Source organism: Meriones unguiculatus, chromosome 1 (assembly GCF_030254825.1).
Source record: "Meriones unguiculatus strain TT.TT164.6M chromosome 1, Bangor_MerUng_6.1, whole genome shotgun sequence".
Classification (NCBI taxonomy): domain Eukaryota; kingdom Metazoa; phylum Chordata; class Mammalia; order Rodentia; family Muridae; genus Meriones; species Meriones unguiculatus.
The window spans coordinates 15,628,070-15,655,765 of NC_083349.1; the positions used below are offsets into that span (position 1 = coordinate 15,628,070).

At 45.8% G+C, this 27,696-nt stretch overlaps 1 protein-coding gene across 2 annotated transcripts in view; it reads right to left on the reverse strand.

Annotated features, from left to right (window-relative positions):
* The window catches only part of Tcerg1l (transcription elongation regulator 1 like), a 183,669-nt gene that overhangs the window by 31,320 nt on the left and 124,653 nt on the right, over positions 1-27,696 (reverse strand). For both annotated transcript variants that reach the window (XM_060381606.1, XM_021635078.2), the window contains 2 exons: positions 17,378-17,532; positions 2,800-2,869 (listed from right to left, as the gene is read on the reverse strand). In XM_060381606.1, the coding sequence (XP_060237589.1) occupies positions 2,800-2,869; positions 17,378-17,532 (225 nt within the window). The remainder of the gene's footprint in view (positions 1-2,799; positions 2,870-17,377; positions 17,533-27,696) is intronic.

A 27,696-nucleotide genomic window follows, 5' to 3' on the forward strand; every position in this document is an offset into this window, starting at 1 on the left:
TGGTCATTTTTGGCTATAGTCGGGAGGCAGAAAGAGATGAATGCTGGTGCTCCATTGGGTTTCTCCATTCTAACAAGTCTGGTCCCAGGGAAGATGGATGAGTTTTCATCAAGAACACATTCCACTAAATAGTAAATAACAAGCTTTCGGAAATGGCACTCACCAGGTAGTTTAAAAGACTTTTGTGTTTTGAACGCTTGTCACTGTGACATATTTCCCTTCCAAGGGAATTTTAGGAGAAGTATCATTTGCGCCTACATTAGCGGCACAATCAATTTAATTCCATCTGTGTTTGAATGCCCGAAGTGCATATCAGCTGTGCCAGAGCTCATCAAAAATGCAGGAGTGGAGAAGAATCTAGAACCACCATCACCATCGGTTAGCCCCTATTTCTATAGTTCGTGACATACTGGGCCAACAGTTACCCCTCTGCAAGAGAGTTTTCAGTGCTTCTTGAAGTGAAAAAAAAATGTTATTATTTATACTAATGGAGCAGGTCAAGATGAAGTGACTCCAGAAGGATCTGTGGAGGCATCCTGCCACCATGTTCTATAATACCAAATGCATTCAGTGCCCACACCTCTGAGGTGCCACTGGACAAATGCAATGGGGGCCATTGGTACTGAGGCACGAAGAGTCTTGGGGCACTGCAGAAAAATGTGTGATAAGAAACTGCCCCATGGCGGGGCTGCAAACACACAGGCTTGCCTTCTGCAGGGCATAGGCAGACCTGTCTTCCACACACAGACCAGATCCTCCTTCAACACACACAGGGCAGGCCCATCTTCTGCAGACACTGAGATGGTTAGCCTTGCCACGCACAGAACAGGCCCACATTCTACATAAACAGGGAAGACCCGGCCTCTCTCCACACACTGGCTCAGATGATTACTTCCAGAGCTTCCTAGAATATGCTAGGTCCTCAGTCTGGATGCTTCATGGCTACAGAACGTTTTCCTGCCAGAGCTTGTTAGGCATACACAGTCTCACCAAGGCTGCCCTGGGTGAGTTCCTGGTGGGCTTGAAAGCACACCAGCATGTGACGGGCACCAGCCCCTCCCACAGCTGCAGTGGATGTGCACAACTGCAGAAACTGGAGCAGCTCCGCGGGAAACATCTGTACTTGTTTCAAAGTCAGTTTTTAATTCTGGAAGTCATTCAGATGATTAAAACCAAAATTAATGTTTTGCTGTTATTTAAATGCCAACTGCTCAGAATCCGAGGCCAGTCCATTTCCCCCTGCACCACAGGGAGCGTGTCTCGCGTTTCAAGCTCAGTGTATGTGTACACAGAGCAGCTGGGACAGCTTGGCTGACAGTCACAGTATGGACAGGAAAGCCAAAAAGCTGCCCTTGTGCCCATTCCTCAACATCCTGAGCCATCAAAGGCCCTGCCCACACAGGTATTCTTTGAACCTCCCATGAAGTGACCTTTTAAGGGCAAGAGTTGAGGCAGTCCAAGAGCAAAGGCCCCCAAGATTTGGATGAGAGGTTTGGCCCCAGGGTCACACAGCATTCTGTCCCTGCTTCATGGCAAGCCCATCCTTCACACACCCAGTAACACCTCCAGAGTGAAGCAAAGCAGCAGTAAGTAGCCCAGGATGAGAAGAGCAGTGTTCAGCCTTTGACCTGCATAATTTTGACCTGCATAAATTTACACTGCATAATTCTGTAAGGCTCTGTGGGCTTCTTCTTGGTTCTGAACTCCCTTGAGTCTCTTTCCAATCTAAGTAGGGCATTCCTTGGAAAGAAGAATCCACTGTAAGTTCCATCTGTGCACACACTGGCACAGCATCTAGTTTCCCCACCATCCTCTTCTTTACTGAAATATCACAGCACAGGATGAAGCACCAAGAAGGTAAAAGGGATAATGGTTCTGAAACAAGTTCTCATTCTTTGTTAGACCAACTGTCTGCTTCTTCTTCTAAGGGACATTTTTAGAAGAAAAGAATGTTGCCAACATGCTTGACCATCACCTTTGGATTTCTGGGACTGGGAGGACCCTAGAGAGGAGTGGATACAGAGGCCAGGTGCACTGGTGAAGATGTATGATGAGCCCAGGAAACTCCTGGGTTCCAGTGGGATATGTATGTATTTGTGCCAAAGGCAACTAAGTTCATGACATAGGCTGAAAGGTACTGTTTGGCCTTCGGCTTACCCCCAGTCTTCTCAGCCCACAAAGGTGCCTGCAGCCATGTTCTTCCTTCCAGCTATCCTGTTCTGAGGACATAGAAACCTATATTGCCCCAGAGTAGCCTCTGAATGAAATGTTCAGCAAACAGAGGACACACCAGTGGTCTTGTGAGAGACACTAGAAGAGACAGAACAGGTTTCTCATCCCACACTTGCATCCATGTGGTGACAGATTTCTGTATGTCACTACATGCCACATGCGTTTCCACAGACAGGTCCACAGTTTCAGTTGCAGATGAACTTCTGAGACAAGGGCTAGATAGAGTATAAGCAAGACCCAGAGATACAACATCCAGGCAGAAATGCCTGCCTTGATTTAGTTTCTTACAAAGCACAGTTTTGCCCTGAGCAGTGAGTCACCATGGCCATTTCCACGTGGGTCTGGAAGCTGAACATGTGACCCTGAACTTTAGTGCAGTGCTCAGAGCAGGTGCCAAGAGATAATCCAGCCATCTGCTTCACAATTAAACAGTGTTTGTTTGTTTTGGTTTTGGTTTTTTGTTGTTGTTCTTTTTTTTTACTCAAATTCAATGTAGTCAAAGTGCTTTCTTTCCATGCCACCAAAGCATCAAGGGAAGAAACAATGGGATAGAACAGTGCCACCTACCTATTCCTCTTGGTTTTCACACTTTGGTCCTCACTGCCATCTTCTGAACTGGATCCATCACTGCTTTCAGCTGAAAGAAACATCACATTAACACAGCTGAAGGGTCAGGCTCAGCACTCTGGAAGCCAGCAGGCAGCTTTAGTGCTCAAGCCCGCCCATCTGAAAACTAGGAAATTGGATTTCTCTTAGACACTGACATTACTCATGTGAATTTGCTTTCTTTGATACTCATTCCTTTGCATGTAATTATAAAAGATACCTGACAGAGACCATCTCCAGCCCCTGTGTCTCCAGACATTACCAGCCCTTCAAGGCCATTAAGCCCTTCAAGATGGGCTTGATGAGTAAATAAGATAAAAACTCCTCCACCCTAAGGATCAGCCCTTCCCAAGGTGGTATGAGTGCTGCCTCTGCCTGCTGGATGCTCAAATGGTAGCTTTTCCATCTCCCATTTCATCCTTCTGGTACCCAGGGCTTCCCTCCATCCACTGCAACAGTCACAGGCCTGTTGAGCATATCATATAATCTTTACCCACAGACTATGCCTCTGCTTCCAAAGCCCAGCTGTTTTGGGAGATGCATTACTGTTTTCAGCCTTCATGGTGCAGCCTGGAAATACTGCCTGAAATGACAGGTGAGTAAAAGTATGATGGTGTCTTGGGGTTTCCTGTGTGGCTCCAAGAGAGCAAGGATAAGTGAGGGATGGTCCTAGAGCCTTGTCATTTCGGATGCATTGGGTGGATGTGATTCTAGCATAATAAGAGGTAGCCTAGCCTGTGTCCCACTCTGTATATTCCCAAATCCACCATTTCTATAAGCCAGTCCTAGTAGTGATGGTGGAGAAAAGTGTGAAATTGAATTGGTAGAGTGTGCCTCCATGACTGCACTCGGCTACCTGTGTTACAACCCCCCCCTCAGTTGTGTACTGCCATCTTGGAAGGCCTAATGCCCCTGCTTTATTACTCACACTACAGTAATTTCTGGGCCTGGGCCACCTATCTCTCTCCCTCTCCATCCTGCCTCTTTCTCTCTGAGAGAGAATTTTATGTAGCCAAGGCTGTCTTAGCGCTCCTGATCTTCCTAATTCCGCCTCCCTTTCTTTGCTTTTAAAGTACTACTGTTCTCTTAGCCTTGGGTAAGAGAAGCCTCCTCTATGCTAGTTTAGTTTTCATAGTGCTGAAGTTGCTATGCATGCTCCGAGGGGAGAAAAGTAATCAACACTCTTATCCTGTTGTGAACCCCTCCATACAATAATGACCATCCCAGAAAAATATGCCCATCAGTGCAACAATGCCATACATATCATGGAGGTAATCAACCACTTTCAAATTGGATTTAAGGCTCATTCCATAAGACAGAATTTGTTCCTGGCACCATTAATGGGGCCAAGAAACCTAGAGTAGTTAGGTCTTAGGACGTAGGAGAACCTATTAGTAATATTCTGCCAAATGGGCATAGTGTTAAAATGACTTCTCAGAACTTATTGTTATTCCCATAGAATAATGCATCTGTTCACCCTCATAGAGAAGCTTCCCTTTACAGTAGGTGGTAATTAACACAGAGACCCACAAACTGGCCAAAGTGAAGAAAATATTGAATCGTAAATGGGACACAATATTAAATAAACAAAGCTCTGTAATCATTGCACAAGGAGGCTGTATATGGGAAAATTGCAAAGGCCAGAGGTGGTGGATAACTACAGTGAACCTGTTTTCTGAACAAAATGAGCCAGTTGCTCACATGACCTAATAGAGGCTGTGACACTATGCACAAGATCTGTGCAAGATCAAGCCAAACAAAATGCCATCATGGAGTTGGGGAAATCAGACGGTCCCAGTCCTAGCTGAGGAACTATTGGCAACTGACAGCTGCTTGGGAGAGGGGGAGTCAGTTTTCCTCAAGAATGTGTCCCTGAGAGGTTACCTATGTTCTAGTAGGTGGCCGTGCACCCATGAACACACTGGCAGTACTAATGGACTCTATGAATTATTTGGATTTGAAAAGAGAACCATGGAATCAGGGAGGAAAGGTAATTGTCGGGGTGGGATTGGAGGGAAAGAAATGTATGGATGGACTTGATCAAACACATCATACACATATATGAAATTCTTACCAATCTAAAGTAATAAATACATTAAGCCCTACACTCTTTATGCCCCACATCTAATACCCTAGGAGTGCCTCAGTTAGCCATGTCTGTCCATAATTCTGCTCTCAATTCTGCTCTGGGTTGTGCAGCTGTTAGTAGGATGCGAGGGCTGGATTCCAGAGGCTTCCAGCTCATCCATGCGACTAGGCACTGTCTTCCAAGTCTCCTGCCTGTGTGTACAAAGGGATGATTGTAGTTTGGCTGTGACAAGCCACTGTGAACAGTTTGTATCCACTTGGTCTTTGCTGTAGACTTGCTTCGGGACAGGGAAACATACAATAATTGGTCATTGTGGGAGATAGGAACAGCTCTACCCCTTCATCCCAGCACACTCCAGAGAGACCCTAATGAGTAATAACCTTAAGTGCAAAAGATATGCAGTAATTACACAGATATAATTATTCAAGATAAATGCATATAGTGTTTGCTATTAGTTTGGAGGCCTTTTGAACATTTTGAATAATCTCAACATGAGTAGACCATTTTTGTCCACATATGAAATCCATAAACTACAAAGAAAAATATTTGCAAATCTGACTGACTTTAAAAGTACAAGATCACAGGGAACGAGACCCAAAATAGTTTTATCAGGTGGGTCTCTTTCTCTGCAGGAGTCTGTAAGGGCATGTGCTGGGAGAGTTTGCCATCCTCCACTGAGTTCAGGGTTGATGGAGCAGAAACAGCTGTGATCATTTACAAAGAAGACAGCATACTACATGAAGGTCACAAGAAAAGTTGAAAGTAGTTTGTACCAGCCAGCAGCAAGCCAGGTCAGCAATTCCCACAAAGTACGAAAAAGACTTAAAAGGGTTTCCACCTGAAAGTGCCCAGAATGCTCAGCTGAACAAATTTACAAAGCACACAAAAAAACAGGAAAGAGCTTAAGGGACTAGACTGGAAGAAGCACACAGGCTGACTTTACTCAGATAGATTGGACATGGACTAAAGAACTGAGAATGCAAAAAGTCTTCTTAACAAAACAATGGGAAAGTTTCAGACACTAGACTGCACAATGATGTCTTGAACATAGCACCAGAAACAGCTCCACCATCCCACAAGGAGACTTGCTCGACTGTGTTTGTAGCGGCTTTATTCTTAACATCCAGAAACTGGAAACAACCTAGATGTCCTTCAATGGAATTATCAATAAACATAATGCAGTACATTTATACAATGGAATACTACTCAGCTATTAAAAACAAAGACATCGTGCAATTTTCATGCAAACAGATGGAACGATCATCCTGAGTGAGGTAACCCAGACCCAGAAATGTACACATGGTATATATATTCTCTTATAACTGGATATTAGCACTAAGTACAGGATAACCATGCAATCCACAGACACAAAGAAGCCAAGGAATGTCCAAGAGAAAATGCTTGAATCTCAGAACAGAAAATAAAACAGATATCTGAAGTAGATGGAGGAAGGGAAGTGGTTGGGAGAGGAAGTAGAGAGGCTGATGTGGGTGGGAATCAGGTATTTCAAGAGCAGGGGAGGGGAGACCAGGAGAGAGAAGAGAAATGGGGGGGGGCATCTTTGGGACAGGGGAGGCTCCCAGAAGTCTATGGGGTTGACTCTGGCTGAGACTCCTTGCAGTGGGGGTTAAGGAGCCTAAAGTACCCACCTCCTGTAGCCAGGTGGGGCTTCCAGTAGAGGGAGGGGACACCAACCCACCCATAAAACCTTAGACACAAAATTTGTTTCACCTAAGAGAAGCTTAGGGATTAAGATGGAGCAAAAATGAAGAAATGGTAAATCAATGACTGACTCAACTTGAGACTCACCCAATGGGAGAAAGCCAACCCCTGTCACTATTAATGATGTCCTGCTATGTTTGCAGACAGGAGCCTAGTATAACTGTCTTCTGAGAGGTTTCATCCATCAGCTGATGTGAACAGATGCAGAAACCTACAGCCAAACAATAGGCTGAGTTCAGAGAGACTTGTGGACAACTGGGAGAAAGGATAGAGGGAGATGGAGATATCAAGGACACACAAGAAGACCTACAGAGTAAACTAACCTGAGCCCATGGAGGCTCAAAGAGACTGAAGCACCAACCAAAGAGCAAGCATGGGCTGGACCTAGACCTCTACATATATGTAGCAGATATGCAGCTTGCTCAATATATGGGTCCCCAAACAATGGGAGTAGGTGCTGTCCCTGACTCTGTTTCCTTTCCCCTAGCTGGGCTGCCTTGTCAGGCCTCAGTGGGAAAGGATACCACTGGAGGTGCTAGAGTGGGTGGGTACCCCTTGGAGGCCTCCCCTTCTCTGAGAAGAAGGGGGTATGGGAGGAGGGGTGCATGAGTATGGGACTGGGAAGAGAGGAGGGAGGGGGGCTGAGATCAGGCTGTAAAGTGATTAAATAATTTTTTTAAAGAGAAAAAAAAGAAATACAGTCAATGTGGGAAGCTAAGGAGATGGCTTGGGGGGTTAGTGTGCATACCACTCTTGCACAGGTTAGGAGTTTAGTTCCCAGCATCCATATATGATAGCTCATGATAGCCTATAATCCAGCTCCAGATACTCTGAACCCTCTTCTGGACTCTTTGGACATCTGCATTTGCACATGCACACCTCCCCCCCATAAAGAGCATAGTAAAAAAATAAAAATAAATCTTAAAAAATAGTCAATGAAAAGCTAATAAACTAAACTAGCTCAAAGAGAAAACTTTTGTGTATCACACACTATACCAGTAGAGTGAGATCCCCCTCCCCCACACCAGCTAAGTGAAAATTGCAAGTTGTATTGCTGCAAATTTTATGACCAGTAAAGGACTAACATCTGGAAGTCTAATAATGTCTACCACTCAACACAGCATAAAACAACCCAGTACAATGTGAGAAAGGCCTTAAATATACATTTCTTCAAAGAGGAATCTGCAATGGCCAAGGGTCCCAGGAAAAGTTGCTTAAGTTTGTTGGTCATTAAATAAATGAAAACCAAATACAGAATTCAGCATAGCTTCATATCCGTGATGACGGGTTTACACGCTCACAACAGTGACAACAGAACGGAAATAAACAGCAGAGGAAGAGGGTAGGTGATTTGAGTCTTGCAATCCAGGATATGCAATAAGCAGTACAGCCATTGTAGAAAGCTGTTTAGTTGCTGCTCAAAATGTTAAAATGGGGCAACAATAATTTTTATCATTTTTAGATGCATGAGTATATATATATATATATATATATATATATATATATATATATATATATACTACATATGCCATATGCAGGGGCCCTCCTAGGCCAGAAGGTGTCAGATGCTCTGCTTTTTAAAAGCATTTGCAAGCCACCATGTGGATGCAAAAGCTGAACCAGGTCCTCAGCAAGAGCAGCCAGTGTTCTTAAGTACTGTGGTGTCTCCCCAGCCGCAGAACAGCATTTCTTTTTTCTGCTTAATTTTGTAGCACTCAGCCAGAAAGCAGAAATGACACATGTCCTCAGTGGATGAATGAAGGAACAAAATACAGAGTTTGCATCTGATGGAGTGTCATTTTGCCTAAAAGAAATGAAGATCTAAAATGGGTTATATTGAATAAAATAGGTTATAATGAATAAGCTTTGCAGACACTGTGTTAAGTGACACAGGCAAGATGCACAAGGATGTATCTATACCCTTCTGGCATGTGTGCAGATGTTTCCCTCTAGAGAGAAAAGGTGAAGGGAGGGTACCAGGAGCCAAAGGATGGAGAGCAAAGAGAACTATTGCCAAACCCTGGCAGAGCTTCTGTTAGGGAAGATAGAAAAGATTTAGGAGTAGCTAATGGTGATGGTATACAACACTGTAAATAAACTTAATGCCACTAAATGCACACTTTAAGGTGAGGGACTGGTAGGCTGCATGCCACATATATTTTCTCGGAATAAAAAAGAATGAACAGACTGTTTTACAGAAAAGATCGGAGCTCAGAAAAAATATTGGAAAGATAGTATAGTCAAACACATTAATCCCTCAATTTACAGGGGTCCCTATAATTCAACGAGAAACACAAACATGAATATATTTCCAGAAACACAAAACAAATGGCCAACACACCCATGAGAATCACTCAAAATTAAAGAAATGCCAACTGAAATAAAGAATGGCTTTGCATTAAGTTCTGGTGATATACAATGCTGGTATAGAGTACATCAGTGGGAGTGTGTATTGATTGATTGATCCCTTCTGAGGAAGATTTCACAATATTAGAAATTTAAGATGCATGTATCCGATGATATAGCAATTCCAATAATATGAAATTATACAATAGATGTTCTTGTGAAAACGTGGATATAGATTGGCATAGCAAACACATTTTAGGTTATAGAATTCACAGAATGGAGTTTATTGGTCAGCATAAAATCCCCTGTGTCTTTAAGGCCATGTTCCTTTCTGGGAGTGGAGGGGTCATTCTGACTATGTCAGGGTGCATCAGGTATAATCTGTGGTTGAGACTCACTAGGGAATCATGGAGTTCGATAGTTAGATGAGACAAATGTATATTCAAGTGAGATCCTTGGTGTGTGGTTTGTATTTGAGTTCCAGGCAGTCACAACTTACAGAATCAGAGGCAGTCACCCCTCCCGATCAGCACTGCAGGCAAGCTGTGCCCATGACTGTTAAGGGAACAGCCAACTATTTTCTGGTCAATTTAAGGCCTTGTTCACAGGAGGGAACCTGTATTTGGTACCATGACCCATGTAAAAAAGCTTGAGACTGGGGAAATTACAGAACTCAGAGAGGAGGTTTCTGCTATTGTTATGTTAAGTTAGATGTGGTGTGCCTGCAAATTTTCCCAAACACTTTGATTCTGCATATAGATTACTGCTACTGACAACTCATAGTCAAAGAGACTTTAGTTTGACAGTGGGCAGCAATCATTGTAGAGGTTTCATTCATGGTGACTGAAACTGTTGGGAACAAGATTCTATCCTGTTGCTGTGGCACAGTGGCCTAATAATGCTCAACACCAAGTGGAAGAAAATCACCCCCCTCCAATGTGTGGTGTAGTGAGGGAGAGAGAGAGAGAGAGAGAGAGAGAGAGAGAGAGAGAGAGAGAGAGAGAGCGCTTCAGGGACATCAGGGAACATAATAGAGGAAGGTGTAGAAAAATTTAAGAGCTAGAAGAAAGAGAGCAGTTCCCTCCATGTTGGAAATGCCCACCAGTATTTTGAAACTGAGTTGTGACCACACTCATGAGCCAGCCTGGGCCTATTCAAATTTTCTCATGGAAGGAGAGCCTTAAAAGGCTCACAGGACCTTCATGAGACCTTTATAAGATGGCTGTGAGACCCTTCCTTCTGGAAATCACATAAGAGATAAGCAATTGACGAGAGTGGGACTCTTCATTATTGCAACTGCGCAAAAGTCGCCAAAGGACTGGCTGCTGGTATGGTTGCCCTTGAGTTACCCATGAAAGCAGCCACAGTAAATACACTTGCTCACCAAGCTGTCTTGAACTGTCCTTTCTTTTGTCTGCTAGTACCTTTTCTGATATACATACATTTTCTTTATGTCTCTCCAGGAAAAGTCAGGGTTCTTTAGTAACAGAAGCTATAATGGAGTTAGATGACTACCAGCAGAGTGAGAAGCTAGCTTGCAGTGGGGACAGAAACAAGGGAAAAGGACACAGTCATACTAAGCCCTCTGCACAGCAGCTCCATGTGTGTGCCACTGTAGGACCAGCCAGACACCCACGGGTACTAGCAGTGTTTTCTCTGCACTCCTAGGGCACACTTGAATTATGGGACCAATGCAACGGCAAAGAAGCTCATGCTAAGAGACCACGGCTTCTTCTCCCTGCTTATTGGTGTCACCAAAAGAGACTGGCCAATAAAGCCACTGGAATGGACTTTAGGAGACAAGGCTCCTGTTACCTTCACTGTGAAAGTTTGAGGCAGAGGCCTGGCTGATTCAGAAGGTCCACCATTCAGAGCTCAGCTCTACTGAAGGTATCAGTCTCTCAACAGAGCTGAGCAGGTGTCCTGTGAAACCAGAACCTCCCACATTTACCTGATTCTTCTTGGGCTAGTGAAACCTGCCCTTGCGTTTGGGGGAGGGCTCCATCATTTATCTTTCCGTGGCCACCTGGTCCCTTTGTGATTGGTGACCCAGTACACACTGTCTTGGCCACACAATACCTCGGAAGTGGCCCCTTCATGAGCTGCAGCTGTGTTTACCCTCAGGATGATTTCTAGCCTACTTAGTGAAATGCATTTCACTGTGAATCCACATTTGTCCTGAATATAAATGACTAAAATATTTGCACAGCAATTGAGGCCGAGTGAGCTCTTGCTTGTCTCTATTACCGGGTATGGAACAAGCCTCGGTATCCAAGGCTACCTGTGCCTGCCTTTTCTGCTGTGCAGCTTTTCTTGAGCCTCAGGGCAGACCTGCCAGCCTTCAAACCCTGATCCCACTTGTGATAGACCTGTGAGCAGAGCAAGATCCCTATTCTGTGATCCCTTCCTCTACAAAGTAGGTACAGAGGCCATGGAAAGCAGAGATGCCTCCCAACAATGTCACCAATAGCATCTGAAGCCTGGGACTGTGTTAGGTCACTCAGAGAGGAGACTCACAGTTGCTATGTCATTTACCTAGTGATGGGAGATTATCCTATACCATCCAAGCGTCCCTGGATAATGAGAAGTGCCTAAAGGAGAGAGGGTCCATGCCGGAAAGGCTGGACCCAGTTACTCTGAAGATGGAGGAAGGGACAATTCGCCAAGAAAATCAGAGGACTTAAAGTCAGAAAAGAAGGAGGAAGCAGACACTCCTCTGAGCCTTGGGAAAAACATGGCTTGCCAGCACCCAGGATACTTACAATGGACTTCTGCTCTCTGCTATTGAAATCTGCTCTTTTCTTTTGTTGTAGGATAATGTGGCAGCTTGTTACATTCTCAATTCATGCCTCAAACCTGTGGCATCAGCCTGAAGAGCCGTGAGAATTTTGGGAACTAGGTAAGGGAGCCCCTTGTTGAGCATTTCTCTCTAGCCTCTGCCAAGAGGATGCCTGCCACTTCTGTCCTGTCCCCAGGCCTCCTGTTCTCTTCTGCCCCTGGGAAGAGAGAGAATAGGAGGCAAGATGGTGGAATGATCATTGCCTTCCAGCTTCTCCCCCACTGCCATCCCCAGAGGAAGAGCACAATAGCCTGGTATTTAATGCTACATTGTGCTAAACCCCACAATGAAAGGACCTCCCAGTGAAGGAGCAGGATGCACTATGTGGACACAACAGCTGGGCTGCAAGGACATAAAGCTGTCAGTGCACTGACCAGATGGCAGAGAGTTTCCTACCCACACCCAGAAAGAGTGGCCATCGCTGCTGCTGATCAGCACGGAAAGAATTGCACTGCTGCTAAGCTTGATGAACAGTCTGGTGGAGACACACCTGTGAGCTCCTCTGATGGGGGGTGTTTGTACAATCCTAGAGGGTGGCAATGGGCTCAGCTCAGGCCTGTGCTTCTCATTTCACATTAGTTCAATAGCAAAACTGCAGAGCCATAAAACATCTGGATGCATTACAAGGTAATTAGAGGGTAATTTGGATCTTCTCTCTCGAATCCCTCAGTATGGCCAGAAGAATGAAAAGGTGGAGTCCCTCCTTACCTGCTGAGTGACAAAGGATAAGCACTTGGGCCCAAGCTTGTAAACTGATCCTGAGAACTCCCACTCCCTTGGCTTATATCATAAATGCTCACAACACACACACACACACACACACACACACACACACACACACACAAACCTTCATATGAATTTACACACACTCATACACACACACACACAAATATTCATATGAATTTAGACACACTCATATACACACACACTCACACTTGCACACACACGTACGTACACATACGTGAATATGAACATTCGTGCACATTCATATTCACACCCATTCACATACACACAGTCACATATACACACACCACACACACACATACATGCATACAACTCAAACACATATATTTACATAAACACTCATAAACATACCCACTCTCGTATACATATACAAACAATACACATATACACAATACATATGCATACTCACATACACACACCACACACACATTCACATACAACACACTCACATATATATACTATCATACACATACATATACACTAACATTTATACATGTATATCATATACACACACAGATATGTACACTCAAGTACATTCACATACACTCATTAACATACACATACCACATACACATACTTACAGAAACAGACACACTCAAACACACATATTCCCATACACACAAATGCATACATGCACTCATATGCACATACACTCATATATATTAACACACACATGCACACATAAACATGCACACTCATACATGCATATATACATTCACACATATTTATATACACTCATACATATACAAAGATGCAGTCTGATGTACATTTACACACACTCATACACACTCACACACATGCACCCTCACGTTCTCGGATGAACATTTCTCTCATATATACTACATCTTCTCTTTGTCTCTTACAAACTCTCAAATTCACATGTACTCACACCAACATGTTTACACATCCTCTCTCACACACACACGCACACACACACACAGCCTGATGTTGGCTAATGTGCTTGACATTGTACAAAGTCCATTCATTTCACTCGCCTCTTGGAAACCAGTGGGGATCAACAGATCAACCAGAGTGCTGAACTGTTCTGTTTAGAATAGAAAGAAGCATGTATTAATACACTCAAGTCAAGACTGGATCACAACTAAACAAAATATAAAACAAAATTTGCCACTGAGAGCCACCTCCCTGGAGCCTGTTATATCTGTTTTATAGGTGTGTGTGTGTGTATGTGTGTGTGTGTGTGTGTGTGTGTGTGTGTGTTGGTATAATGTTCTTGTGGAATGTACCCTTGTTCATTCAAATGCTGATTTCTTTACCCCACTATCTAGTTTCAATCAAACTTGCATTGTGATGCTTATTCTAAGCATCACCTGTCTTGTTTGTGTAAACATGCCACCATTTGTTCTGTATATTGTCAATTAAAACAACCAGCTACAATGCTGAGCAATGGAGAGGATAGCATAGTACATCCTGGTCCGGGGTGGAAGGAAGAGGAGGGAGGCAGAGAGAGGGGAGAGAGAGAATCTGCAGGAGAGGTCTTGCAACCACATGGAGAAATGAACTGGACCTAAGATACGACTAAAAACAAGTATAATGGGTGAAATCTATGCGGGCCTGGAGGTTTAGGGTGGAGTAATTATTGCCCAGCATTATGCTCTAGGTTAATTAAATAAATCCAGTCTCTGTGTGGTGATTTGGTATACAGCTGGTTTAGAATTAACCACTGCTTAACTAAAAGATAAAGCAATAGTAAAAATATTAACTAATCCACAACACACACACACACACACACACACATATATATATCTGTGAACCTCGGATAACCAGCAGCCAAGGAAGATGCCATGAGGCTGCTGTGGGCTAGAGAACATCAGACCTTCCCCTTACTATTTATTCCTCCAGAATTAGTCCTACTTGCTTGTCAGATCTCATGGAATTAGACATTCTGGTCTCAAAGTACAAGTGCACCCACATCTCGAAGGTAAACACAGCTGTAGCTGGTGAAAGGGCCACTTCCTAGGCATTGTGTGGCCAAGACACTGTGTGGAAAGCTGGGTTTGGTTCTATCCTAGGTCCCTAGGCTATCCATCCTCTGGCTGCTGGCCCTCCAGGAGTGTCAGGGTAAGGATCCCGCTGGTGGCATGGATCTCAAGCTGGACCAGTCATTGGTTGGCCACTCCCACAATTCCTGTACCACCTTTACCCCAGTAGACCTTGTAGGCAGGACAAATTGTAGGTCGAAGGTTATGTGCTGGGTTGGTATCCCAATCCTGCCACTGGAATTGTAACAAACATGACTGGCAAAAAAGAAAAAAAAAAGTCAATGAAATGATTTCTGATGATATTCTACTAGAGGTTTAATCCAGCAATTGATGGAAACAGATGCAGAGACTCACAGCCAAACATTACGCACGCAGAGCTCGGAGAGTCTTGTGGAAGTGTAGGGGAAAGACTGAGGGGGGTCAGAGGGGTCAAAGACACCACAAGAAAACCCAAAGAATCAACTAACCTGGGTTCTTAGGGCCTCACAGAGAATGAACTGCCAACCAGGGAGCCTGCATGGGATTGACGTAGGCCCTCTGCACATGTTACAGTTGTATAGCGTATCTTCTTGTGGGACTTCTAACAGTGGGAGGGAGGGAGCAGGGGCTATCTTTGACTCTTTTGCCAGCTACTGGGACCTTTTTCCTCATACTGAGCGAGATTCCCAGTCTTAGTGAAACTTTGCAATTTGATAAGCTATGCTATGTTGATATCCTTATCTTCTCTTATCTGAATAAAAATTAAGAGTGGATGGGGTGTGAGTTGCAGGGTAAAAGGGAGGTTTAGGAAGGGACTGGGAAGAGAAGAGGAAGGTGAAACTGCAGTCGGGATGTGAAAAAGGGAAATGCCCACTGTCTCGTGATCCTCTCCTAGAGGTAAAAATGTGACTTGTGGTCACATGTTTTAAAATTGTCTGTCTACCTGTCTCAAGGGTGTGCCAGCCCTAGATCGTGGGGCCACATTAGGATATTCAGGCATTCCTGGGCATGTCTGTGAGACTCTGCATTTGTACTTAGGAAGTGTCATCCCTGTTGGGGTATAGCAAAGCACTGACCTATATGACCCGGGAAACTCAGGTTCTTTTCTCTGGCCATGGTCCCCTCCCAGATGACCCTGCAGAGGCTCTGGAGGTGCCTCCCTGTCTCTTCAGATCTGGCCTGATTTAGTCCAAATAACAGAAGTTGGGGAGTAACTGTGCACTCAACTCTTGATAACTTCATTTCTTTCTCATTCTGGTCAGTCCTTTTGGACAAATCTAAAGAGCACAAACAAGTTTCTGGAAGAGTCTGCATCTTTTAAAAGGTGCAAAGAGCATCATCACCATCCACACAGCAAATGAAGTCTTTGTCAAGATAAGTATTGCCAACTGCTTCTCAGAGGATCTGAAATCCTTCTGCTCTTTCTGACCTATGAACCTCCTCTTGTCTGAGAGCCAGAAGTGACTGATCTGCAGGGTATATAAAGCCTCTTTGGAGAGGAAAATGTCCCCTCTGATTCAGACATCTCATCAAAAGGGAAAAACAATCACAAGTCCTGTTTCATCTTCCCCGACACAGGGGCATTTTAGCAGGTTGTTTTGTTTGTTTGTTTGTTTTATTTTTTCTTCAGTAAAATATACACCTAGGACATCTTTATTTTACCAACATCACCTAGAAAAACTCTCTGGAAAAGGTTCTGCCTAAGTCAAGTAGACATATTACATTTGATATTTCTCATTCATTGATGACAAAGTCTGGCTTCCTAAGCATAACTGCTTCCATGTCCCTCAGAACTGTGAGGAGAGCTAAGAGAGATTTAATGTACAGCTTTCTAAATGGCTCTGATTTAACCATCAGTGGAAGCTGATGTCATTTTCTTCAGCTTTAGATAATGTGAAATTTAAAAATGCACTGCAAGCCTATATAATACCGCCTAAGACTAAACAACAGTTGTCTTAAAACAAGTAAATATTGCATGCCCACCATTCTGGCTTTTCAGAATGTATAACTACTCTCAGCATGGAAGATAAAACCTGGCATGGGCCTCTAGTTCCATCCTCTTGGACAACAGAGGCGGGGGAATTGAAAATTCAAAGCCTTTGGGGATGATATCATGAATTCAAGGAGAGCCCAGGAAACTTAAAGAGACCCCGTATCCAAACAGCAAGTAAAAGGAGGCCTGGGCTACAGCTCGGTGCCAAGCAGGATGCTCTTCTAGCATGTGTGAGAGACATATTCAATCCCCAGCACACCCCTGCAAAGATGCTATCTTAATCCATGTGCTTAACATGCATCTGCTTTCTTATAAAGGAGCCTCTCAGAAGGTGCTAGGTGCTGCTCTCCCTCTCTTGCTGAGACAGGACCCACAGGTTGGTCAAAAACAACTGCCTCCTTCCTCGCAGCCCCTTCTATAGGACAGAAAGCTCCTTCCCCCACCTCATCTCTGGGCTTCCATTATCTGAATGACCTCCATGATCTGGGACCTAGAGTGACCCATGGGGTTGAAGGAAACACTTTCATTTGCCCACATCTGCTCTCCAGAGCAGATCAGCAGGTGTGTGAAATGACAGCTACTGGCCATCTGCACTCTCTCTGCACTAATGACCTCATGGGATGCAATGAGAAGCCCAAATGCACCACTCTGAAGGGTCAAGCTTTCAGTGGAAAGTGTCACAAAAATTTAATTTGTGAGTCTGCAGTCCTGAACACAACCCCATTATAGCTACTTCCCAGCACAACCAGGAACAGCAGCTTTGGCTCCCGCCCCCAGACAGAGGGTAGCCCTTCTGCAGTAGCACTGCATGCCCTCTTAATTACTTGCTGAGGTTTCCAGCTTGCGTTTGTGGGGTGGGTCCTCGATGATCCTCTTGAGGTCCCCACGGTTCTTCAGGTCCACTGGTTTCTCCCACACTGACAGCTGCATGGTTGGGTTGAAGAAGAAAACCCGGTCGTCACCCGTCCAGACCACACACCTATGGAAGTTGAAAACTCGCCTCAGTCACTTTCGGAGACACTTGGTGAAGAGCAGTGCCCACATCCCTCTCTCAGAAAACCCCCAAGGATTGTACTCTACAGGTTGTGAAGACATCTGGGGTCAAATAATGATGGCAGAGGCTTTCCTTAGGGACACTCTGTGTTCCTTATCACACTCTCCCATTTGGTTAACAGGCTTGATTCCCATTCCCTTCACCAGCAAGGATTCCAAGGTTCTGAACATGAGGAAACTTTACAAGACCATGGAAAGCCAGGACTGCCCCAGCTCAGTATACTGCCTGACTCAGTTCAGTGACATTTTACCTTAGACGTGGCACCTGTGTCCCCAGGTGACAATTTCACTACCTTTCCCCATTCTTCCCTACACATCCATCAAGGAGCACCATGCAACCAAGATGACAAATGGACCACTTGAGCCAGCAACTGAGCCCTAGCATCCTGCTCGCTTTCACAGGAGCCACATACATTCAGATATGGACACCTAAAGTACAGGGAAGGAGTGGTGTATTGTTTTAAAACACCTTAGGAGAATGAGAAGCAGAGATAGACACAGAAAAAGAGATTCTTTCTACAAGGTTGTGCTCAGGCCTTAGTGTGTGTCCTCTATTCTTGGATGATACAACGACTAAGCCTAACTAGGTCCCATTTCCTATCCAGACATCCCTTATAACTTCCCCTGGGTAAAACACCCTTCACTGGTCTTAGCTTATCATAGTAGCCTCTGAGAGGCCTCTAGCTCTACCCCAAGTTTCTCTGTGCTACAGAAAAGGGAAGGACAGGTTATGCATACAAAAGTCATAGAGAAGACCACTGGCCACATGGAATGTACAGTGAAACACTGCTGGGCCTTTAATATCTTGTTCACACATCACCATAGAAGGCCATGTGTAGAGGGTGTTTGCATAGAGGTATCTGTTCCATGTTTAGGTCACTTAGCTTTGTTCCATGATCTTCCTTGAGAGCCGAGGGCTGGTTCCCATTTGCTGGATTAATCCAACTGGCTGGATTAGAACCCTAATAACTTGATGAGGCTCATCAAAATCTGATCTTTATCTTACCAGACTCCATGGTGGAGCAGGTAGAATGATTCTCCTCAAAATATCAACATTCAGATCCAAGATTTTACAGATAGGTTGCCCCTCATGACAAAAGAAATTAGATGAAGATCTTGAGATAGGGAGTTGTCCGGAGTCATCCTGAGATGGGCCTGAAATGCCTTCATAGAGTCTTTTTGGGGGTGGGTGGAAGGAGAAGACTTGAGGGTGAATTAGAGAATGCACACAAGCACATGTGTATATACTTACATGTACATGCATGTGCATTGACACGCACGGCACGTACACACACATGCACATACACTCATATGCAGAGAGTAACAGGGAGGGGCCATATAACTGGCCTTGAAGATGGAAGAAAAGTCACAAGCCCAGAAACCAGGAGGCCTCCAGAAGCTGGAGCAGACAAGGACAGAAATCTGCCCCTTGAATCTTCTGAAGGGGCCAGCCCATTAACAGCCTAATTTCAGCCCAGTGAAACCTGCTCCTTCACGCATTCCAGCTGTCCTTGTTTCTATGATGTTCCACTTAAGACTTGACTTCTCTGAGGCATCTCTAGCTTGGATCTAGGGAGGAGCAACCTAATACTTTGTTCCACAGCTCATTTTTCTCCAGCAGTAAACATATAAAAGGGGGGGAACCACTTTATCCAGCAATAGCTAGTGATTTGTGAACTCCATAACTATCAGAAGCTGGTCTGGGTAGACCAACTAATGGATTTCACCCTTGGGAACTCTCAAGTTGGTGTAAGCATTCATTAAGCAGCATCCAAAGTCATAAGCTGTGTCCAGAGCTTTGGCTAGCATAGCTTGGTCATGATACCTGGAAGAACACTGTGAACTGTCCTCTTGGCCCCCTGTCCTCTAGCTCTGGGCATGTTCTTGCCTTTCTTTACCATCATTATAGGTAAAAAGGGCATTGGAGGCTGTTTTATTCTGAGTGTCCATTTGTCTAGGGGAAAATGGAAACAGAGAGAGAGAGAGAGAGAGAGAGAGAGAGAGAGAGAGAGAGAGAGAGATAGCAAGTCTCACTTGGATCATCTTTTCTTCCTGAAGCTTGATTGAATTTGGCCTAGTTCTCTGCGTCCTGGTCTGTTTCCTGAAGACTTGAACTGTTTTTGTGGTGCCTCCAGGATCTCTTCCTATGGCTCCACCTCTGCACTTAGCCAGAGGGCACCATCCTCTCAGGAGGTCAATGTACCCTGGGGTCCCATTGGGGTCATACTATAGCCTGTATATGTATACATTTACCGAGAGCTGAGTAAATATCTCTGAAGAGGGAGACCCTGGTCTGGGAAATGGCCTTGGAGACCTGCATCCGGTGTGAGCTTATCCCCTCTGTTTGTAACAGCTAAATGGACACATGGACCAACCAATGGGTCCTACCATGAACCCATTCTTCAATCTATTTCCTTCTAGAGGAGTATTTGTCTCTCAGCCTCATGTCTAAGTTCCAGTTCTTAATCTTAAGTAAGTTAGTTCCTGGATTGTGTATGGCTCCTTCCTACAGACTTATTTTACTGGGTGGGGATGCCTAGGAATCTGGCTGCTCTGGTTTGCCCTTTATTGTCTGAAGAGGGTTAAAAGGTTACAGTTCATGTTAGTGTGCAGGCGATTCTTGACCTCAGGGACCTAGCAATTGCTTACATCATTACCTGCCACTACCACCAGGTGTGAAAGGTCCACCTGCCACCCCAGATCTCTCTGTGTTGCCTGTCTGCACCCAACCCTCCTTTCTGGCACTCTCCCCCTTTCTGTCCCCTCAGGACTCTTCTCTGCCCTCAGGGATCTATTCCATTCTGTCTGCCTGCCTACATGGCTTGCTTACTCGCTGCCTCTACCTTTTCCTAGGTCCTCTCTCCTCTCCCTTCCTCCAGTAAACCTCCTTATACCAGATCTGTTGTATGTCATAATTCCTCAGGGGCATACCTTGGCATGGGCCCACTATGGACCCCCTTGCTGTATCATTTATATTTCATAACAGTTCATGGTCCAGGACACAGCTGGCCTCCATGGATATGCCCTGTCCTCTGAGACCCTGGGCTCTTTCTTCTCCTTCCCTGGAGACCCCTTAGGTGACGTGCAGTAGTTACACCTGTGTCCTATGCACTGTGTCTGGGGAGGCCCTCTCAAAATAATCCCAGTGCTGGGGGAGGGCTAAGATTCCAGGAGAGTTTGGTTCCAGCAGCCTAGGTGAGCCCTTGTCTTCCCAACACCTGCTGTCTGGTTTTCAGGTCCAAGGCCAAGGCTTTCCCAGTAGGGCCTGCCATTAAGTGATGATGGGAAATGCTCAATGAGAAATGTCCAGCCAATTACCATTTGCTGGTGTGAAGAGGTACTGGCATGTTTAATTAATGCCACAAAGTAGAGGTATTTGCATGAGAATTATTGGGGAACAGGGCTTGAGAGAAGGGACAGAGGGCCCAGGAGAGAAAGCACAAAGACAGTTGCAGGTCTTTGTGATCTCTGTACCTGACAGAGGGGGTGGGAACGCACAGCAGCTTCAGCTAATCCGGGTCCCCTGCAGGGCTCCAGCAGGTTCTCCTAATGTGGAACAGATGGATCTCTGCAGGTGGTCTGTGCAAAACCCCTAGCTGTCCAGAAGGCTGAGGGTCACACACTGAGTTCTGCTAAAACTCTGCTCAGAGAAGGGGCTTGGGCTTGAGAGGACTGGAGAGAGCGATGAGAAGCTGAGATCATATGAAGGAAGGCAATCCGCTGTCTCTGGGTTGAGATGAGCAGGAGTCCTGCCCCATAGTGCTAGAGTTTAATAGTGCCAGGCTGTCAGCTCTGGACCCTGGACTACCACATATAGATCTCCAATCACCTGGAAACTTGGCTCAAGGTAAGTCAATAGGTCTGGACAAGCTGGAAAAGTGGACCCCTGGGCTTGGACAGGTAGCTTCCACAGCTGGGTGTAGACAAGTCCATCTAGGCAGTTGGCTCAATGTAGGTGGTCCAGGGAGCTATGTGGTGGAGGGTTAGGAGTCCCTACCCTACTGAAGGCTCCCTAGGCCTTAGGCTGAGCAGATAAGAGGGCTGCTGGGAGTGAAAGGTAGAGCAGTGCAGGTTAGAGTGGCCTCTGGTAGGGACTACCAGAATCTCACCACCTACCAGAGCGATGCAAGGGAGGTGAGCTCATAGCCTTCTGCAGCTGTGTTCCTTTCCCTGAGGTTAAAGATGCAAGGCCCATGTATTTTAAGGTCTTTCTGCTGGATGGCCCAGGTCAGCATCTCTGGGTTCTTGGGAGTCTCCCCTCTATTTCCCAACCTTTCTCATTCACTAAAGAAATAGATTTCACACTTCAATAAATTTATATTTATTTGGCCAAACTACCAGAGGCCTCATTTTCACAAAGACGAATCTTTGTGGCTCATTCAGAGTTCTGTGGGAGGCAGAGGCTTCAGCAAGCGCAGCTCAAGTACAAAGCCAGTGCATCCTGCTCTGGGAAGAGCTGCCTCTCTGCAATGTCTCAAGGAGGAGCAAACATCGCCGGCTTCCCATCTTGCCACCACCAAACTTCTAAGGCCAGGGAGGAATGGAGCTAATTAGAGACTTAATGGAGCATTAGCGTCTGGGGGGAGGAGTGACAATTAACACAGTACACATTTATATCCAGGCTGCAAGGAATCGGCTCCTGCGCCCAGGGGAAGCATGCGGAATTGAACTGCAGGGCCAGTGACAGGTAAATAGATGTGGTTCCCATGAGGAAATCTGCCCGTCCACTTGTTCCGGTTGGTTTCAACTAGACGGAGCCGGCTATGACATGCAAAATTAATTTTATGTTTCATTTTATGCCCATTTTAAGTACATGGAAAGCTCCCCTTCTCTAATCATGCCACATAATTCCTGGATGGCAGCCATATCCCTCTTCTCTCAAAATGTCCCTAGATCCCGGAGGATGTAATTAGCGCACTGGAGTTATTTAAGTCTGATACAGGATCCCCACGCTGGGAAGACCCGTGTGTAGAGACCTGGTGGCGGCTGATTTGTTCTAGAAAAGGGTTTTTAGTAATAAAGTCGCCCTTTAGTAATAAAGTCCCGAGGTGTGGGAAAATCACTGCTGCTCAGTCCACTGGAGTGGGAAATCAAGTCTGGCCTGCTGCTTCTATGAGCCCTGCACAAACATACCTGTAGCTTCTTGATCTATGGACGCGGCCCTGCATGCTCCATCCAGGGCAAGACATTCTTTCTGCTGGATGGAGCCTGGTGCTCACTGACTGGCTCTGGCATACCACCCAGGGACAAACAGCAACCCTGTCCCCTCTGCTGTACTCCCTCTGGGGCTTTGTCCCCACAAGGGAATGACCTGGGCAGGACTTTGGGTCCTCTGTGATCCAGTTGCAAGAGAAGAAGAGGACTGCGAGGCTTGTGGAGTCTAATCAAGGAGGTGAGAGGAACATGCTTTCCAACCCAACCTCTTTGGCCATGCCTTGCCCTGCCCCCAGTTTTTCAGAGTGAGTTCATAGGGAACAGAAACACTGTATCTGACATTCAGGACAGGGATAAAGAGCAGCTGACAGGTGACTGTCAGCAGCACTGTGCTGGGGTATGGACAGTCACATCACCCCATACTGAGGCATGCCAGAGGGGAGTTTCTCAGGCATCCGGAGAGGTATTGCTCCTCAAGGCAATGCCTCAGCACCCTTCCTGTGCCTTCTCTACTTCTTACTTCCTGGGAAGTGAGAACAGGCAGGTGTGGAGAGAGGGGGCTATGGAAGAGCTGACACCTAGACAGACCACAGGAATGGCTCCTCAAGGTGAGCACAACTGGGCTCCTAAACTGTGTACCCAGGCATTCCCCTTTCTGCTTCTTTGCATGCGCTTGTTGCATGCTATCCTTAGCTGTTTCATAAACTAAGGTTTTCTCATTCTATGAGTGGCCAATTAGCACTAGCAGATCATCCTGTTAGTTTCAGGACACTCTGCATACAGCTTTTCAGAGCATGCATGCAGGCCATCCCTCTCACACACATGATCCAGGCTATCTTCAAGAAACCAGGCAGACCAACCTGGCAGAGATTCAGCGCTGCAAAAAGGATCTATCACATGATAGGGTCCCAACTTTTCACAAACTACCAGAGCTTATTTTTTTTTAACAGCTACCCTCACCTTTGACATCCCTACTCATTCTAAGATGGTCAAAATCACAGCTACAGTGGATCCTCCAAGCTTAGCTCTGTTTCGGACTCAAGCATACCTTCACAAAGATTGAAAACCACCCAGAGCTGGGAGCTGCTCACCCCTCTCTTTATCTACCCAGGAGGCAACCTCCAGAGGCCTCTTCAGCCTGGGTCTAAGTGGAAGCTTCCTCTTGCCTCCTCCTCCATCTGCCATAACTAAGCACTTTGACATTTAATTCAGCATTCAGCTCCCTTCCCTGGCAGTAACACCTTACCTGTCCCTTCTCTGACATAATAAAAGGCTCAATTATGCAAAGGGGACAAAGTGACATTTGGTTTCCCTTCAGCAGTATGTACTCAAAGAAGAGTGATGCTTGCTCTCAGCTGAGCGAGCGTGATCACATGTCACATGAAAAATTGACACTGCACTGATGTGGCCCAGCCCGCTTCTCCCTTAATAACTGTGATTCCTAATCACCTCTCTCTCCAGTCAAACATCCATACGCGTCACGCCTGGGGAACTACTCCTTTCTCTCTGAAGCAGTTCTGCCAACTTCATCCAAGAACATGCTTTCAGGCAGACTCTTTTAAAGTCAAACAAATGCAATACTTAGAGTGCTACCCATCCAGAGACTATTTTTTAAAACTGTATGCAATTAATTGATAATTATGATATACTTAAGACATCAAATGACTTAAGCCAGAATAAAAGCCATTCTATTAACATGAAACAGGGCACAAAAAAAAAAATGTGCCTAGGATGACTAACTCCACCTGGCTGTTGGAAGGGCTACTCTTGGAGCCACCTCTGTAGCAATTCTACCCAGACATGTCTCTTGCTCAACACGGCCTGCCCACCATTGGCCTCTCAGTGGGACAAGAGCACCAGACTCTGGTAACACACCATGTTCATTTGGGCTGGTACTTTAACTGCATCTGCATCTCAGGACGAGAACCAAGTGTGAGGGAATTGGCTTTGGTAGGAGATAGTGCTGTGATAGCACCATGTCTCCCGACTCCTCGACAGGACACTTCTCTTTTCCCACGCCACTCAGGAAGAGCTTTGCTGGTCAGTCGCTGACCAAACTTGAACCACATCAATCTGGACTTTCTTAGAAAAGTGAGATGATGTGGAAAGTTCAGTACGCATCGTTTAAATTTCATGAAAATAGCTAATTATTTATAAATCCATAATGTCTAAAATGACTTTCAGATGCTAATTAATCATTGATGGTGACATTTATTGCCCTTTAAGTCAAAGCCTCATGGATTTTACACTTTGTTTAGCCATTACCTTGAAACGTCCCCGTGTCATCAATAATTGCAAGGAAAGCATTTCAATGCTAAGCAGGAGAAAGTTTCATAGGTACCCGCTAGGCCTTCTCAAGGAAATCACTTTGAGTGAATGTGCACGCACACACTCCCCTCCTTGGTGCCATCAAAGCTGTGTCTGGATTCTGGATCTCCTCAAACCACCCAAGAGTGCTAAGCTCTGCGTCCTTCCAAATTGGAGAGTGTCTCCTTCCAGGATCTAAGCCAGGCTGGCTGCTTGTACTGATCCTACTTTTCAAGGCTTGCACTTAATTAGCCACAAACCCACGTGGAAGAGGTTGCATCATGGAACCAAACTGAACAGATTTCCCTAGACACAGGAAGAGCACTTGGGTGGTTGGTCAGAAGTAAAGAGACTTGATCTGGGAAGCTCTGGTGTCTCTTCAATCACTCCGCTGTGTGTCATGTCACTTGATACCCTAACTTCAAATCTTGTTACCTGCAGTGACTGAAGAACCCTGGGGTACAGTAGTGTGACCTCCTTTACCCCTAGACTTCTTGCCTTCATTCTTCCATGAAACTTCTACAAGGAATGCTGTGCCCTGACCCTAAGTGCGGAACCTTGTCCTTTGTCCTGCTTTACCACTGGCCACAGAAGCTTCTGGGCCCCAGAGCAGTGAAGGGCCACTATTTGGGGGGAGCTGACAGAAAACCATGGAATTCCACAGCCAGATGAGCACAGCTCCAGGAGATGTTGGGCTGACTGTGGTCCAAGCCTCCACTGCTGAGAAAGGGACTCCAGAGCTCCCTGGGCTTGGGCAGTCATGTGCATCCATACCTACAGAAGGCGTGGATGGGACATTCCCACCTCCTCTGCTGTACTTGTCCTGCCCTGCCCATGTCCACCAAGAAGCTTCTGCACTCTCACTTGAATGGAGTTGTTTATGAGCAGTTAGTTCAAGGCGGCCACTACCTTCAGAGGTGATGGTGCCATTACACCACTATCGTAGACGATACATGTGAATGCAGGTAGGTAAGGGAGGTGCATTGTTGCTCCTCTACCTCTGGGAATGCCCAGAGTGCCTGGCTGACCAGGGAAACCCAGACACAGGTGAACCCCAGGGGTGTGATGGCAGCAATGACTTGAGATGGCGGAGATGGGTTGGCAAGGCTCTCCATATGGAAGAGCAGATGGTCATAGTCCCATATGGGGAGGAACTCTGTTCCTGAGGAAGACAGCCATGGCTCCCCAGGTAGAGAAGCTCCATTCTTGAGCAGATGGTGCTATTGCAAAGAGTCTGGCCCCTAAGATTCCATACATGTGATGCCAGGATTAATGAGGCTGCTGCTCCAGATGCCTACAAAGCCCCTGTCATCCACACTAGCAGCAGAAGTGAGAACAGGAAGCTACTATTTCCAGTGGAGTATCCAGGTTCCTCTACTTCCCAGAGCAAGTACAAATGCCCTCTCGGGTCTGGGGAGATCTTCCAACATACACGCCCTTAGATAAAGGGCCACTTTGCAAGGCAAGGAGCTGTAGCTTAAGCAGAGCTGAAGTTAGGAACACACAAAACAAAGGATTCAAGGGAGACAACATCACCCTCCTCACCCTCCTCATCCTCCTCACCCTCTGTAATACTACACAGGTCCCAGAGAGGAGGCTTCTGACTGGTCCATGGAATAGAGCCCCTCCATCCTTGTGTAGGGATTTAGTGCTTCTCCTATAGTATGGTATCCTGTGCACTGCCCAGATGGGCTCTGCTACCTAGGCCCCACTACTATCAGCTTGCCAGTCAGAGAGGAGAGGGGCAGGAACAGCCCTCCGCTAGCCCAAGGCAGCAAGAAATCAGGGATTTTGTGTGTTCTGTGGGGCCGCTGTAGTTCTGTCTCTTCCTTCAGGTCTGAACCCTCCCCCCCTACAGCTGCAGCGCAGTCTCACAGCCCTGCTCCTAGTCACCCCAGATAACCACTGGCACCATATCCCTGTTGATCCCATATTTTAGAAGAATCCTGAACTGGATACCACTCTCAGAAGTTTACAATAGTCTCCTGTGGTCATTTTCCTGGGATAGAGTGTTTCATTCCACTGGGGCCAAGCTCGTACTCTGTGATTCCCAAACATCTGCTGCAGCAAGGATGGGGATCATTTTTATCACAGCCATACTCAAGGGACTCCTACTATCCAAGGCAAGAAGGCTCACATTCAATTAAGAAGCCAAGGATCCTCACACAGGGAATGGGAAAGCTACAACCCATGAGCCTTGCTGACCATCAGCCAGGCTCCTTTCCCATTCACTTCATTTCAGTGCTTTCTCAGAGCAAGGCAAACCACAGGGTTCAGCCAGAATGGTCTGTGTTCAAGGTCACATCTACAGGTACAGCCTCCCAAGGGAAGCACCATGGAAGCCATGGCATGAGGTATGATCAATGGGTGTTTTTACACATAGTTTTTCCCTGAGTCCCGGCACAGAACTGCTAAGATTCCTGGAACCTACCGAATAACAGGGGCATGCTTTGCCCAACTGACCACACCTGAGTTCTTGTTAGTATGTTCAAGATGGGGGCTTCTCTTTAGATAATGATAACCCATTATGAGAGCTCACAGCTCTACCGTGACCTCCCGGAAAGGTAGGGCTGATTTCAATCACTTGGCTAAAGACCTACCCAAGTATGTTTCCATAGAAACACTGCCA